The following is a 17,494-nucleotide window of genomic DNA, read 5'->3' as shown; positions in this document are numbered from 1 at the left end:
CTTGCCAGAAACCTATAAAATACAAACAGGGTAAAATTTCCTTAGTGTGATTGGGATTGACATATATACACTAATATGTATAGAATAGGTAACTAATGAGAACCTGCTGTATAGCATAGGGAACTCTACTCAATGCTCTGTGGTGACCTAAATGGCAAGAAAATCCAGAAAAAGAGGGGATATATGTATACATATAGCTGATTCACTTTGCTGTACAGCAGAAACTAACACAACATTGTAAAGCAACGATACCCCAATTAAAAAAAAATTTTTTTTTAAATTTCCCTAGTGTGATTTAAGACAAAAAAAATTGTGCATATGTGTTTGTATATGTATGAAATCAACCTAAAACCCAGAATCATTCTTACTAGGGAAATACTAGCAGAGCAAGGGCTGGTAAACTATGGCCCACAGGTTATTTCCAGCTTGCCACCTGGTTTTATAAATAAAATTTTGCTGGAAGACAGTTACACCCATTCATTTACATACTGTCTATGGCTACTTTTACACTATAACAGTAGAACTGAGTAGCTCCAACAGAGACTGACACACAAAGCTGTAAATATTTACTATTTGGCCCTTCGTAATATAAATTTGACAAGCCCTGCACTAGAGCATTCCCATTAAAGTTAGGAAAAGACAAAGATATATATCATCAACCACTAATTTCTGGAGATATCATCCAATGCAATTAGAGAGAAATATTAATACTTCAACTTTTACAACTGCCTGCATTTCCATGAAAAAATCACTGATTTCCCTCTGAGGGCTTCCCTTCTCCCTTGCTATTATCTTCACTGAAGAGCAATGGCAGCTCTGATTCACTCATACCTGACTTACCAAAATGATCTTTTAAATGTCCAAGGTTTCTTTAATAAAGCAAAATGGAAACGCATACTGTATCTAAGACAAGACACTGTAATTACCAGTATTTTCAATTTAATTGTTCTTTGGAAAATACCGAAAGCATAACAAAATTCAGCAGGATCTACTGGTCCTACATAGGGCTTGTAAATGCAATTATAATACCATATCCAACATCTGAATGTGATGCATAACACTCTTGTGCAGTATGCATAAAAATAACAACTCTTACTGTTAACATACCCTTCCTGAAGAGATAATTCTTGGTTTTCCTCTTCGGGACCACTGCTATCACTTTGTAGTTCAGGTTCATTCTCATCTTTTCCTGGCAGAGTCTCCCAGCTTTCATCACTTGAGGACTGGTCTTTTTCCGTACCAGAAAATCGATGAGGCAAAGAGGCAGACCATTCTCCGTCACTGCATTCTGAACTGCAAATTTAGAACAGAAATATACTGTCATTACAAGTGCATTTATCATTTGGAGTGTTAACCAGCCATCATGGTAGAGAGTGGAGTACTGATGCTCTACATGTTTCATGAGGTGCCAATTAAATTTTAACATATTTTACAAATAAATACAGAGATAAATATTCAGCAGAATGTAACTTTTTCAAATGAATATAGCATATGGCAAGTTATGAAATTATCAATTTATTATTTTCTTCATTAAAGTAACTAATTCCGTGGTGCTTAGACACAGGTTCTTTATATTTTAGACATACTTCTACACAAAATTTTCAGTAATTTATTTGGTAATGCCAGATTAAATGCTATCTGGAATAAATAATAGAGTTATTACTCACCTGACTTAAAACAACTTTCTAATTACATACTGACAACTGATATCATATCCTCTATGAATAAATTTTCACTATTACCATGTTTTAAAAGCTTACTTTTCTCTTCCTTTTACAAAAAACACTTTACAATGGAGAGAGATTCAATTCATAAAAAGCAGCACTGACAAATCGTTACTGAAGTCCTTTGGTAGGACTGTGAACACAAAATAAATTTCAACTCAAGAGAATATTTAGATAAGGAATGAAAAAGTGTGATAAAAGGGTTAATAAAAAAATCTCCGAAGAATTACTTTTAGATAGTATACGTATTTAACTTTGGTTAATTTGGTTACATTCAACAACTCGCAAAGCATCAGACATCTTATATTACCAGAAGGTAAAATATTACTTAACAGTGTTGAAAATAAATCTTAAATGCTTTTTCTAACCATATCAACCATTCTGGTCAAGAATTCTCTTAAAGATATTACCTTTTGTGCACTGACTTTTAAGAAACCCAAAAATAACAAAATTTAATTTACTTTTTTGAAAGGAAGTGATAATTGGTATTGTCTCCTTCTCCAGGCAGATAAACCCAAGAGATCAAGATGCAATTAACAAAGAGCAGCATTAATCTGAGCTCTGAGAAATTAGCAGAAGTAAAAAAAATAAAATCAACTTCCAATTTTCAGGGCCCAAACATCCTGGAGAAGAAATAGAACATAGCCCTGGCATAGCAAATAAAAGGTGTTCCTTCACTGGGTGTGAGCCAAAACTGCTTATATTCTGTAAAATTTTCTGTGACCCAAAGAATAATCTAAGATCAAGTAAATCATTTCCAGACTTGTATCAGTGTCAAAATCTAACACAGAAAATAGTTTTAAAGGAGCTTACTGAGCTAACTTTCCTTGACTATGAAGCTTCTCAAATTCACAGCTAAATTACCAACTCCAGTTCTGAAATGTTTTTAAGAAGTAGGGTTGGATTTCTGGATTAATTTCTGGCAATTTTTAACATCCTTACTTAAAAGCGAATTTCAGTTTTTAAACATTTCTCTCAGAGATTGATCCTGTCCAGAAAGATAACATATGAAACTTCTGAACTTTTCTGAATTAATGAAATAACTGATGGAATATCTCCAAATTTCAATAGAAAAAGAATGTCTATGATAAACAGTCAACATATTTAAGAAGCTTATGTTAAGGACTGGCAAACTATAGCCTTTTAGCCAAATCTGGCCCTGCTGCCTGTTTTGTTTGTTTGTTTGTTTTATGGTATGTGAGCTAAAAATGTTTTTTTTTACCTATTTATATTGGATTTTGCCTCTTAGTTAGCAAAACCTAAAATATTTACTATCTGGCCCCTTAAGAAAGTTTGCAGACCCCTGGCCTACATCATTATTACTCATTACACATAACACTCACCTCGAAGTAGATAACTTTTAAATATATATCCCCAGCCCTGATCACCATACTAAGCTTTCATAACCACTAACTGCCCACCAAACATTTTTAGATTTTCAGCCTCCTTTTAAAAATTGTATTTTTATAACAAAATTCATCTGCCATTTAAGTCCCTTTCTTGATATTCTATCTAATGGTATTATCGTGCCCTTAAGCTGGAAACCACATATCTGTGACTTCACAAAGTCCCCACATTTAAGTCCTTTTGTACTTTCCATTCTTTCTGTTCAATGGCTCTTATATCCTAGCTCCTTGTTCTCCATTTCCCCTAAAAAACCTTGGTTCAAGTGCTTTTCTCCAAACCTAGATTGAGACAATCAATTATTAACTGGTGTCCCTAAACTTAATCCCAACTCCCTCAACTCACTTAAAGAACGCATTCTCAATATCCCTATCACTTCCATTTATATCAAACAGTACATTTATAACATTACTCCAAAAATCTTCAACAGTTCCTCTCTACTAAAGCTGCATTTCATAAACTTAAGCCATTTGCCTACAGTCCTCACAATTTTTGCTACAGCTGTACATTAACACTGTGTCTTAAGGTACAGCAGTTGAGAACAATGGTTCTGGAGTCAGCTGACCTGGATTTGAAAGCACCAGTTATTAGCTGTGAAAAAGTTACTTAACCTCTCTGTACCTTTATTGCCTCACCTATCAGGTAAATATAATAGTATCCACTATCTCACTGAGTTCATTTGAGGAATAAATGAGTTAATATATAGACAACATTCTAACAGTGCTTAGTAAATAATGTCATCAGCAACTATTATCAAATCTTCTTTTTAAACAACAGTTTTTTTTTCACTCAAATATATTTTAGTTATCTCTTTAATAACTGTTTGAGGACAAGATCTTGAGTTTAAAAGAAACTTTCAGCCATGCCAGCACATTTTAACCTTAGGCCTAATTGTTCTGAAGAGAGGTGTGCTATCTCCTGACCACTTCTTATAGTACTTGAGGTTTTTTTGCAGAGTTTTTCTGTCCCTAGGCCTTAACCTTGCTTAAAAGGTAAAAAACCTTACCAAAGATAAAAATGTCAGGACAACTTTTTTGTTGTTGTTGATGACTTTGGGAGAATAAAAGGAATATTGGTTATATAGTTGATTACGATTTGATATACTTAAAAAGGATTTATTGAAATCCTCCCAGGGGTTTCATCCATAAAGTTCCAAATTTGATGTGCTAGCTAAATTTTTTTTGATTCACATTAATATAAATATATAATGATAAAAATTAAAAACACTTGTCTGTGTGCCACTTTATTTTACCCACTTTAAAAAATACTGGCCTACAGGAAAAAAAAAGTTTGAACTTCGAATGGCACTTATGATTTACTACAGCTGATCCCAGTTATCAGTACATCCTTACATCCAACTCTTTCCTTCCAATATGCTCTATTCCAAATGCTGTCCTCCAAATACGAATTTTTATCACAACTATTCCTCCCACCACCAAGAATGTCTTCACAATCACTTCACCTTTTTTCCCATTTCAGGACCAGATCACTCTTTCAAGACCTTCCTCTACAACACTGCTTCTTTTGTTTTTCAATTAATTCATGGACTAGCCTTCTTATTCGTTCAGTCTAAACCACTCAAGTGCAGCTGCTTCTTTAACACTGCATTTAGAAGTATTTTTCTAAGTGCAAAATCACAGTTCCTTTTCCCAGAAAAGCATCTAAGGAGATCTGTCTGAATTGTGAAGTACCTGTAAGCTCTTGGAAGTTAACTAAGACTGTGCTATCGAACGACTTTACATAGAGAACTTTCAGTGATATCAGTTTATTTAAAAAGGGCCAACAATTAATCGTCTTTAAAGTATGTTCCCCAGAAATTAATACACATTTGTGATATAAGTAAAAGTAATATATCAATAATTTCCGATTAATATTTCATTCTGAACATTATTATCTATGACAAATTTCAAACTTAATGTCTATTACTAATTTGTAGCTCTAAAAGTCCAAACTGGCTCAGAGGGCTAGCCAGAGGAAACTACAAATCGATGGCTAAGATTTTTTACTATGAAAAACAAAAAACCTACCACAGGCAATTTCTTTACTGAAGAAACAAAATACTACATTTAACATCAGGTGAAAGTTCCATCTACAACATATGATAGCCTTTTTCACCGTGGCAGTGGAACACCACAATGGCAAGAGCAAGCTTTGAAGTCTGATAGAGTTTAGGTTAGGATCTGCTCAGTACTTACTAGTATAAGCCTGCACAATGAATGAACTTGCCTGAGCTCACTTTTCCTCATCTGTAAAATGAGGATATTAATATTTACTTTTCAGGTCTACAGTGCTGTTTAAATGAATACCACAGATAAAATGTTTTGCACAATTTTTGGAAAATGGTAAACATTTAATAAAGGTAGTTACTTCTTTCATTATATAAGCTGTTTGCTTAGAAATTTCATTTGGATTTCCTACCAGCACACCACCATTTTCCTCTTTTCTCTACCAAAGAAAATCTACTTGACATCCTCTGGTCTGTCTTACTGAATAGCAGCATCAGTCTCCTGGTCACCCAACAGCTTTATACCAGAGGTCAGCAAATTATGCCCTGGAGCAGGAGCCAAATCCGGCTACCTGTCTGTTTTTTAGTGGCCCGGAAGCTAAGGATGTTTTTTTCATTTTAACATGGTCATACAAGTATCCACATAATATCCTCAATGTTGCCTTTTGGTCCACAAAGCCTAAAATATTTACTATCTGGTCAACCTTTTTAAAAAAGTTTGCAGACCCCAAAGAAGACACAGCAAAGAAGCATCGAACATAGGTCAATGGAAGAGAAACCATGGAGCAGAAAAGGGTGAGCAAACAGCTCAATGGTAGCACTGAAGTCAAAGAAAATGGGTAGAGAAAAAAATCAATTGGCTATGGAAATTGGGAGGTCACTGTTAACATGGGAGAATATAGAAATAATACAGGGAGTGAGATTTTGAGGCATTTAATAATAGCGGATAGTGAAGGAATAGAAGCAGTAGATGTGGAACATTTATTCTGAAAATTCAGCAGTGGAAGAGAAAATATAAACAGGCAAATAGTTAGAAGAGGGAGCAAGATCAATGAACGCTGCCCCCAGGATTTAGAAAATTTAGAGAAGGAACCCAGGAGTAAAGGCAACAGATATATAAGGTGTCAGATATGACTGCAGGCACAGAATGAGAAAAGGTCAGCTCTCTTCATTGAAGAAGAAATTTAAAATAGGAACCAATACCAACATATTCAAATATGTTAGTATGTTAATATGTATTCTGATGGAGGAGAGGAAAACAAGAAAGTTCACATTTAATTATTTCAGTATCTCCAGGAAAGCAGAAACAAAATTATCTACTAAGAATGACAGGAGTATAAGGAACTAAAAGCAAAAAGAGAAAAGATTTTAAAATAACCTTTCAAGGAGAACAAGCAACAGAACAAACAGGACACAAAATGGTCATGGACTAGCGAGGACCCATTTGTTCTTGATTATAAAAGCGTATGAGTTAAACATTTAAAATTTTTCAAAGTAAAAACTAAAATACCACTGTGACTTTTATATGGTCCTTCATTAGTACTGTCTCCCATTAACATTTAGAGCTATATGCAAGAGCAGAAAACTATAACTTACTCAAGTATTACACTCTTTACAGATTCAATTGTGAATCGAAAAACCTTTTTCACGTAAATAAAATTATATGTGGTTTCTAGACAAAACATTTTATGTACAAATCTAGGTAGAAATAAGATACAGAAGTAAAATCAGCCAAAAGCAACCTCTTATTCCCTAGTCCCCCAAGGAATTGGTTTGTTTGTCTTCTCTGATATTTATCACATCCACAAAAACTCAACTATATAGGAGCTTAAGGAAGAGTGAAATTTTAGATAATTTTCTTATCTGACCAGCTGTGGATCAAAAACACTTTCTGAATTTTATTGAAAATACTCTGGAAGGAAATTATATTAAAACATATTATATAATTCTCTGCATTTTCCAAAATAGTATACTAAACATAATCTAAGCAGTTTGGGACTTTTACTAGTACTAACACTGAACTATGTTGTAATAAAGTAATACAAATGGAAGCTGTTCAAATCTATGTCTACTTAATTTAGTAAATAAGGCCCAAATGGTTTGTTTTTTTGGCTGTGCCATGCAGGTTGTGGGACCTTAGTTCCCTGACCAGGGATCGGACCTGAGCCCTTGGCAGTACCACGGGACCTCCAAGTAGTCCCTGGTTTATCTTTTTGAATTGTGCCTGCCTTTTACAACTTTCTGATCTTTTCCCCTAATATCAAAATACTGTAATCTATGACTCCCTAAGCATGCCTGAGGAACGAAGTTATTTATCCCCAATTTACTCCTTTTAAACTTCTATGAACTTGGAAACAAGATAAAAAGTTTTCCTAAAATATCAGAGTGTGTGCTTAAAGATCTTTGTTTTGGCTGTTCATAGATGTTTTACTTGTTGGGAGATAGCAAGATCAGAGGAGCTTTCTTCATGGCTTTCAGTGAACATATAGGAGAGGAAAGGAGCTTAATTTAGCCTCATGATAATTATCTGTATATTCTGTCTTCCTCATAAGGCTGGTGAACACCAAGGCAAAAGGAATCATCATTATTTGTATTTACAGAGTACCTGAAACAAAATGTGACCCCTGGGAGGATTTCAATAAATCCTTTTTAAGTATATCAAATTGTAATCAACTATATAACCAATATTCCTTTTATTCTCCCAAAGTCATCAACAACAACAAAAAAGTTGTCCTGACATTTTTATCTTTGGTAAGGTTTTTTACCTTTTAAGCAAGGTTAAGGCCTAGGGACAGAAAAACTCTGCAAAAAAACCTCAAGTACTATAAGAAGTGGTCAGGAGATAGCACACCTCTCTTCAGAACAATTAGGCCTAAGGTTAAAATGTGCTGGCATGGCTGAAAGTTTCTTTTAAACTCAAGATCTTGTCCTCAAACAGTTATTAAAGTTCTCAGGGTATATTTCAAAAGAGCAGGGTATTAACCTAACTCTCTAGTCTAATTCCACGTCTGGTAATTATATGCTGCCTGTTAAAATTCCCCTTGCAGTTCTAATTTAATAAGGTGGCGTTCAGTTCTCCTCAAACAGCTCAGAGCAATGCAACCAGCTATAATGCTTATCCCATAAAGTGTAATGTTTCAGATGTGATTAAGTGATCATTTAGAATTTTTCAGGGAATCAGGTCATACATTCATTAAAATATTTTTCCACTTGTAAAGAATAAACTATATACTTTTCAAGTGGCCAAAAATTCCTATACCTTGAAATGTCACAGTAAATTTTAGTTTATGTTCTTTATAAGAGAGTTCTATTTGTAGCTATTATAATACTAACATGACAAGAAAACTCTTCAAATATATCATCTTCAAGTTTTACAAAGCAGAGGAAATGCAAAAAAACCCTCACAGACTCAAAGCAGAAGCTATTTATACTTTCCTTCTCAAGGTACTGGTGGGAGAGTCACTGTGTTTCCCCATTTCTCCAATCTGCAAACACCAGAACTTAGCAGAACTACAGTAAAACATTAGGAAGATGAACAAGTGGCAAAATGAAACTAAACCGGAGTGTACAGCTACGAAATTTCAACATTTATCTGGTGCCATATTACAAGGCATTCTGCAACTTTGATCTTTTGCAGAGAGTAAGGGTAGAGGAACTGGAAACAGTAGCACAGAAATAGAATTACTCCCCAAGATTGTACAGGCTATTGAAATGAGGACCTAAAACATATCTTAAGGCTTACAGATGCATATATAAGCAGAATCCTAGGTAAAATTGTTATCCTTGATGAGAGCCTTAAAAAACAAACAAACAAAAACAAAACAGTAAGTGTTTCTGGCATTTCAATGTGTCTTAAAGAATACTCTAAAATTAGTTCCATCATTTAAGTACACCCCAACTACAGGTTCTGTAAGTCAATATATTACTAAAAAGTCAAAAGAAAAAAAAGTTTCCATTAACTGTGTTTTTCTCATCTGTATATTCTGTTTATAAAAAATCTGTCATTTTTCAGAGTACTGACATTATCACTCAAGGAAAAAACTTATAAATAAATATACTAAGACAACACCCTATAACCCTTAAAAGTCCAGAATCATTCTAGGCAAAGAAAATACTGCTACTATTAACAACAACAACAACAACAAAATCAATTTAAAAACCAAGAGCCGAAAACACTCTCATTTACCACTGCAACAAAAAGAATAAAATACCTAGGAATAAACCTACCTAAGGAGACAAAAGACCTGTATGCAGAAAATTATAAGACACTGATGAAAGAAATTAAAGATGATACAAACAGATAGAGAGATATACCATGCTCTTGGACTGGAAGAATCAACATTGTGAAAATGACTGTACTACCCAAAGCAATCTACAGATTCAATGCAATCCCTGTCAATCTACCACTGGCATTTTTCACAGAACTAGAACAAAAAATGTCACAATTTGTATGGAAACACGAAAGATCCCGAATAGCGAAAGCAATCTTGAGAAAGAAAAACAGAGCTGGAGGAATCAGGCTCCCTGACTTCAGACTATACTACAAAGCTATAGTAATCAAGACAGTATGGTACTGGCACAAAAACAGAAATATAGATCAATGGAACAGGATAGAAAGCCGAGAGATAAACCCACGCACATATGGTCACCTTGTCTTTGATAAAGGAGGCAAGAACATAGAGCGGAGAAAAGATAGCCTCTTCAGTAAGTGGTGCTGGGAAAACTGGACAGCTACATGTTAAAGAATGAAATTAGAACACTCCCTAACACCATACACAAAAATAAACTCAAAATAGATTAAAGACCTAAATGTAAGGCCAGACACTATCAAACTCTTACAGGAAAACATAGGCAGAACACTCTATGACATAAATCACAGCAAGATCCTTTTTGACCCACCTCCTAGAGAAATGGAAATAAAAACAAAAATAAACAAATGGGACCTAATGAAACTTAAAAGCTTTTGCACAGCAAAGGAAACCATAACAAGAGGAAAAGACAACCCTCAGAATGGGAGAAAATATTTGCAAATGAAGCAACTGACAAAGGATTAATCTCCAAAATTTACAAGCAGCTCATGCAGCTCAATATTAAAAAAACAAACAACCCAATCCAAAAATGGGCAGAAGACCTAAATAGACATTTCTCCAAAGAAGATATACAGATTGCCAACAGACACATGAAAGAATGCTCAACATCATTAATCATTAGAGAAATGCAAACTAAAACTACAATGAGGTATTATCTCACACCGGTCAGAATGGCCATCATCAAAAAGTCTACAAACAATAAATGCTGGAGAGGGTGTGGAGAAAAGGGAACCCTCTTGTACTGCTGGTGGGAATGTAAATTGATACAGCCACTATGGAGAACAGTATGGACGTTCCTTAAAAAACTAAAAATAGAACTACCATATGACCCAGCAATCCCACTACTGGGCATATACACTGAGAAAACCATAATTCAAAAAGAGTCATGTACCACAATGTTCAGTGCAGCTCTATTTACAATAGCCAGGACATGGAAGCAACCTAAGTGTCCATCAACAGATGAATGGATAAAGAAGACAAGGCACATATATACAATGAAATATTACTCAGCCATAAAAGGAAACGAAATTGAGTTATTTGTAGTGAGGTGGATGGACCTAGAGTCTGCCATACAGAGTGAAGTAAGTCAGAAAGAGAAAAACAAATACCGTATGCTAACACATATATACGGAATCTAAAAAACAAAACAAAAATGGTCATGAAGAACCTACGGGCAAGACGGGAATAAAGACACAGACCTACTAGAGAATGGACTTGAGGATATGGGGAGGGGGAAGGGTAAGCTGGGACAAAGTGAGACAGTGGCATGGACATATATACACTACCAAATGTAAAACAGATAGCTAGTGGGAAGCAGCCGCATAGCACAGGGAGATCAGCTCGGTGCTTTGTGACCACCTAGAGGGGTGGGATAGGGAGGGTGGGAGGGAGGGAGACACAAGAAGGAAGAGATACGGGGATATGTATATATGTATAACTGATTCACTTTGTTATAAAGCAGAAACTAACACACCATTGTAAAGCAATTATACTCCAATAAAGATGTTAAAAAAAATAAATAAATAAAATAATTAAAAAAAAAAAACCAAGAGTCAAGAAAACCACCCTTTTTCTTGTGGTTGGAAAACAGTGTAAATATTTCATCAACTTCATTAGATGACATCAGGCCTAACTATAAAAAGCAAACAAAAGAAGATTTTATTTTTGATTAGTGCCTATAATGGAGAAAGCACAGCCAAATTAAATGATTTTCTTCAAAAAAGCAAAATGTAGTAAAAAATGCTTAGAAATACTACTTAACAATTCCCAGTGGGGTCTAAGCCAGCACCCAGAAATCAAACACTTTCATATTTCTGTAGCAAAATGTATGAATACTTGAAAATGTCCTCGTTTTATTTTAGATCTAGATCTGCCATCAAGTAAGTTAATATTAGGTCAGGTTTTGTTGTCAATTTCTGTTTTTAGAACTTTGTGGATTTTGGATAAAAGACTGTGGACCTAAACTGAACAAACAGAAATAAATCAGGCACAAGTTCTTTTTTTTTTATTGCCCGCACCACACGGCATGCAAAATCTTAGTTCCCCAGCCACGGATAGAACCTGTGCCCCCTGCAGTGGAAGTGCAGCATCCTAACCACTGGACTGCCAGGGAATTCCCAGGCACAAGTTCTTAACTAACTTTATTCTTAGCTTAGAAAATAGTAGGTTACATAAATATTGTCTGCTAACCCTTGAAGATTACAAACTTCAACATAGCAGTAGAAAAATTTCAATTGTTTCTACAAGTTACTTATACTATACTACGGAAGCTTAATTCATACAGCCAATGAAAAGCAAAAAGATTTTATTAACTTTATGATATGAAATAAAATATATAAAATGCATTCATATTCAAAAGGATAAATTCTTCCCTTGCAGTACTTTCTAGTTAAAAAAAACTATTTCTTTAAATTAATAAAATCTTGAAATTGCACTGTAATTGAGCATGGCAAGGGTTCCCACTAGCTTAAAAGGATAAGTGAAAGTGACTCTGGGGTAATGAAAAGTCAGCAGTTGGACAAAGAAATTCTCCATTTCTCTGTTGTTTCTGTTGTCCTACAGTTTGGAAAAAAAGGAAACTATGTAAGAGGAATCAGAATGCTTATTATAAGAAAAGTTATATGTTCTCTTGAAAATAGTAAATTATAGTGGTGAAGAACACAGAGCCTGGAGTTAGTCAATAAGTAGATAATCAAATTCCAGCTCCACCTTTTACTAGCTTTGTGACCTTAGGAAGTTAGTAAGTGCTCTTATGCCTCAGTTTCATCTACAAATGCGAAAAATAAGAGAAGGTACCACATAAAGTTGTTAATGAAAATTAAATGCTAAACAAAAATAAGTAAAAAATAAACAGTGACAGGAACAGCAACAGGAAGAATAAACAGGTGATATTAGTAAATACTGGCAAAGTTAATGCAATATTACCAATCAAAATTTTCTGTGATTTTAATCACTTTTTAAACCCAGACTGGCTTCGAAATTTTTTTAAATACAATAAATGTTTACCTTGCATTTTATTAACTGAAATATCATGAACTGAAATAATTAGTAGCTCTGTCTTTTTGTAATAATGAATAACCATTACCTGAACTTATAATTTCTGTAAACTCCTGAAATCCCTCAAAGAGAGTTACTGTGAAAAACTAACCAGTAGTTTACATGTATGGTTACCACTCAGTAAATAAGAATATTTGACAAGTCAAAATATCTAATTCCCTGACCATGTCAGACAGCCCATCCACCAAATATCATGGTACTAGAAATAAACCACTTTGCTCACTAAACCATCTCACAAAGCACAGCACGAAACCTTACCTATCTTCATCTTTGTCATACAGTTGGTAATAATCTCCACAGCCATTCCAAAACGTGTTATCCACAACTTCCTGCCTTCCTGTGGCTCCATTTTCTGGTGTTATTTGGTTATCTTCTGTTTCCCTCTGTGTAACTCTTGCGAAAGGCAGATCCAAGAACATACAATCATGTTCTCCATCATAGTCATCACATTTTATTAAGAGGTCATCTGAGCCATTTTCCTCAACTTCCAAAGCCTCTCTCCACCTCTGAACACTTCTTTGCTTAGCCTCATGCCTATTAATACCTGTTTCTTGGTCCACCTGGCTTGAACTTATCAGTTTCCTAACTTTGGGCCTCACTACCTGTTCAGGAGAACTTCCCTGGTTTTTGCCCCTATCACTGGTATTTTGCTCACTGCAAATATGCCTGGGAGCACAGGCTGAATCTTCAACTGAATTTTCTCTTTGTCTCTCCTGGCTAGTATTATTTTGTTGTTTCTTTCTAACCACTTCATCTTCAGAAGAGGACCTCTGAAATTCCTGATTGTTCTGATTGACAAACTCAGTATCACCAGTTGAACTTTTCACTAAAGGTGCTGAATCTACCTCTTCAAACTCATCTCTTAATTCACAGTTAAAAGAGGGACCTGTCGGTGAAAGACCAGTGTATGCCTCTACCTCTCCATTTTCCAACTCAAACACTGTATTGCCCAATGCTTCCTGATATCTACCACCTTCCACAACGTCTGCAGAGAGCCGATGATGGTCATTATCCTCTCCGTGTCTGCCATCTGGATCATAAGAGTCAGTATGAACCAATGTAATTCCATTTTGGACACTTGAAGCATTACAAACTCCTGAAGTATATTCTCCCTCAGAGTGATTGTGAAGATCCGTACTGCTTCCTAAGGTCTCCCTGCCTTCCTCGCTATGATGTACTGCAGCAAAGGATGGACTGCTTTCAATGGTTTGATTCAATGCTGTATCACAAATGGGAATTTCTGCTTCAGTTTTTTCAAATAAAGGGTCATTGGGTAAAGAAGAATGAACTTGATCCAATGGACTGGAACCTTCACAGAAAACAAAAGAAAACATATTTAGAGGGATTAATTTAGATAACGTTTTATTTAATAATGACTCTTTAACTAGAAATCATACCAATTATTACTTATTTGAGAATATGAGTGAATTTCTCTGACAGGTGCTTCTAGGCTCCCTAACTTAACTGGGAGGGCGGACTGGTTACCCTATGGGTTCATTTATGCCACTGTGTAGCCTCTTAATATCCTCTCCCTCAGATGTCTTCTGTAGGTTTTTCACCTAAATCCTAATACCTAAAACATTCTGTAAAAGACATTTAAAAGAGAGGCTAATGAGAGACTAACAATGAGAGGCATAAGTGAAGTCACAGGGTAACCAATCTGCCCTCCCAGTCGTTGGACTATGCAATTCAGACTTAAATTACTTTATTATATGTAGATTTTTTAAACGGTGGTTATAATAGATATAAGAACAGGCTATGTATAGATCTAACAGAAATGAGACTCTACTGTGTTTTATGTCAATTCAGAAGATTATATCTCAGTCCCTAGATATATATTAGATTTCTATCCCCAAAATGAATTGTTAAAATATATCTACAATGAGTTAACTTTAACTATGTTACAGCTATCAGTGAAAAACAACAAAAGAATCAATATGTTGATTCTCTTTGTCATAGTTTGTCAGAATTCTGAGACAAGAGTAAAATCCTATCTACTCTACAAATTACTTTAAACATGACTATCTTTTACCACCACTAACGTAGTAACAAAAAATGAAGATGTTAAGACCTGTTGGAACAAAAATTTATAAATAACTGAAGGGAAGTCTTGCCATATCACAAAAAGGCTGCTTTAACAGAATGACCTTAGCTAATAATTCAGATTCTTGTATATAAATGACAGTAAAAAAAATAACCTAGAATTATCAAGTTTGCTCAGGACAAGAGGAAGATGACATTCCAGTCCAAAAATGTGTAGTTATAGTACATGGATACCCGCAAAATACTTTTTCAAACTAATGAATAATTAGGAAATTTTAATTAAATAACTATGTATTACTTGACATTTATATTTTATATGATTCTAAAAGAATCAACTTAACCAAGCTAAATTATTGAGATACAAATAAAACAACAAAAAGCTATTTAAATGTAATATGCAGGGAAAAATATACTCAGTTCACACTAAAAATTTTTTTGGATTGAAAGATGAAGATTTTCTCTGGCTGAAGGATATGACAACATGTAATCACTGCCATGACAATGTAGTTATATTTTAATGATTGGCCATATTCTATCTTCTTCTATGTTTAAATGTATATACTATTAAGTTAACAGAAAATTTTGAAATGAATTTCTTGATAGGAAATGTATAGGATTTACTCAGAGACACACATAAAACCCACTCACTATTTCAAATATTACAAGATCAATTCTTACATGGTTATTAATAGCTTTTAAATAATTCCATGTTGCATACCTGAGGAATTTTCTTTTGGAACATCATCTAGTTCCAACACTTCATAGTCATCACCAGCCCTACCTAAGCTTCTTTCATGCCTGGTCATACACGGTTTGAAACTGACATATGCATGTCTTCTGCCATATCGCCTGCCTGTGATTGTCTGATATCCTCCTGCTGGTTTGGGCCAGGCCGCCTTGCTGGCTTCTTGATCCATTGCTGAAAAACAGAGTTAAAAATAAAAGAGGCACAGCAATGACTCTTATTCTGACATTTGGGGTAATGTTTCAACATATATTGCCAAATCATATGCTACTGAACATCGAGTGCCCCTTACTAGTGATATAAAACATACTTGAAAAGAAAACATGAAATACTATATTATGAGAGTTATGTGACCCCCTTATCCCCCAAAATATCTTTTAAAATTTGGTTCCTTTAAGGTATTTCAGATTTTTATAACGTTACTTACCCCAAATTTTTTCCACTTGCCGAATTACTATACTGTAAAAGCTCCTTAAGGATTGGAGAATGATTCTCCAAGTTATCAAAGTACCTTATGTATAAGTGCTCAATACATATTTGTTGAGTGAATTACTTGCACGCACATGATACACTGGTTTCAATTACGTTAAAAGTGAATAAATTCCAGTCAAAGGTAACAAGTAATTTCTTTAAATGGTATCTGTACAATTATAAAGAACTAATGGGACCACAATAAAATATATCCCAAAGATCAGGGTCAGGTAAAATTCTCCAAAAGAAAACAGTGGTGAGCCAAGTCAAACTTTTCAAAACTACCAATGGTATACATATGGTATGTATGAAAAGAAAAAACCATCAACATTTGAACAAGTCGAATACTAAGTTCTGATGCCTGAGGGATATATAGTAGCAACAGTAGCATCTTTTACTGAGTAGGACATTATCTCATATATACATAGAGCAAAAGTTTGCTTAGTCAATTGAGTTTTACATATATTATGCAGGAACTAAACAAAATATTTTCTCACAGTATACGGAATAGTCAATAAATGAAAAAGTTACACATTTTTGTTTTATTGCATTGCAATAAGAAATATAATTGCTTTTAAGCACAAAAACAAACATGTATTTATAACATTATAATATATGATACCAAGTGTTACATTGTTACTTCATCCCCTCACAAACCTGTTGAGGTGGATACTGTATTTTATTTTAAAGAATAAAAAAACTAGGGTTAAAATGAATTATTTAAGAAACTTGTCCAATAACCCAATATTATGACTCCAGAACCAGTACCCTTAACAACACCTCCACAAGAATAGTCTCCAAAGTGAAAAGCACAATAGATGCCAAGGGGGTATGGAAAGAAAATATGAGTTTCTATTTATACTCATTTTTATATCAAAAATTAGAAATTAAGCTTTATAAATATTCAATACATGGATTGAAACTGGCCTTAAGTAAGACCATGATCACATATCATGTATGGTACTCAAGGAATCTGGAAGGAAAAATATGAAGTTCTCAATGTAGAGGAATTGACAGAGACACCTTGCTTACCTGCTGGCTCTTTTTCAGTATACTGTGACATATATGGCAGTTTTTGTGTGCCCAGTTCAGTGGAATTATGGATGTTATTTAGTTTTTACTCACACAATGGATAAGCTGCAGGAAACTCCTACAAAGAAACCATGGATTAAACAAAATATTAATAATACAGGCACAAAACAAAAATAGCAAAACTAATACTACTTCTCCTAGTGAAGCTCTTAGCTAGCCCATAATAACACAGAAAAACACAATTGGATCTGACAAGTCAATCAAAAAACCTCAAAACTATGAAGATGGCTATTTGAAAAGAGATTTAGATCTCCTCTTGAAAAACTTTGCCTTAAGTATATATCATCCTTAAGAATGACAATGATAATAACACACAAATAATTTATAAGTAAAGAAGCAAATATATTGGGAGAAGTGCTGATTG

At 34.4% G+C, this 17,494-nt stretch overlaps 1 protein-coding gene across 3 annotated transcripts in view; it reads right to left on the bottom strand.

The window, feature by feature from the left end:
• The window catches only part of PJA2 (praja ring finger ubiquitin ligase 2), a 78,150-nt gene that overhangs the window by 35,998 nt on the left and 24,658 nt on the right, over positions 1–17,494 (bottom strand). For all 3 annotated transcript variants that reach the window (XM_082455772.1, XM_082455770.1, XM_082455771.1), the window contains exons 2-5: positions 17,071–17,188; positions 15,541–15,741; positions 13,038–14,088; positions 1,108–1,293 (exon numbers count right to left, since the gene is read on the bottom strand). In XM_082455772.1, the coding sequence (XP_082311898.1) occupies positions 1,108–1,293; positions 13,038–14,088; positions 15,541–15,741; positions 17,071–17,101 (1,469 nt within the window). In that variant the 5' untranslated portion in view covers positions 17,102–17,188. The remainder of the gene's footprint in view (positions 1–1,107; positions 1,294–13,037; positions 14,089–15,540; positions 15,742–17,070; positions 17,189–17,494) is intronic.

This window comes from Balaenoptera physalus, assembly GCF_965194825.1.
Source record: "Balaenoptera physalus genome assembly, chromosome: 3".
NCBI lineage: Eukaryota > Metazoa > Chordata > Mammalia > Artiodactyla > Balaenopteridae > Balaenoptera > Balaenoptera physalus.
The sequence above is the reverse complement of the archived record's forward strand: the minus strand, read 5'-3'. Positions and strand labels throughout refer to the sequence as shown.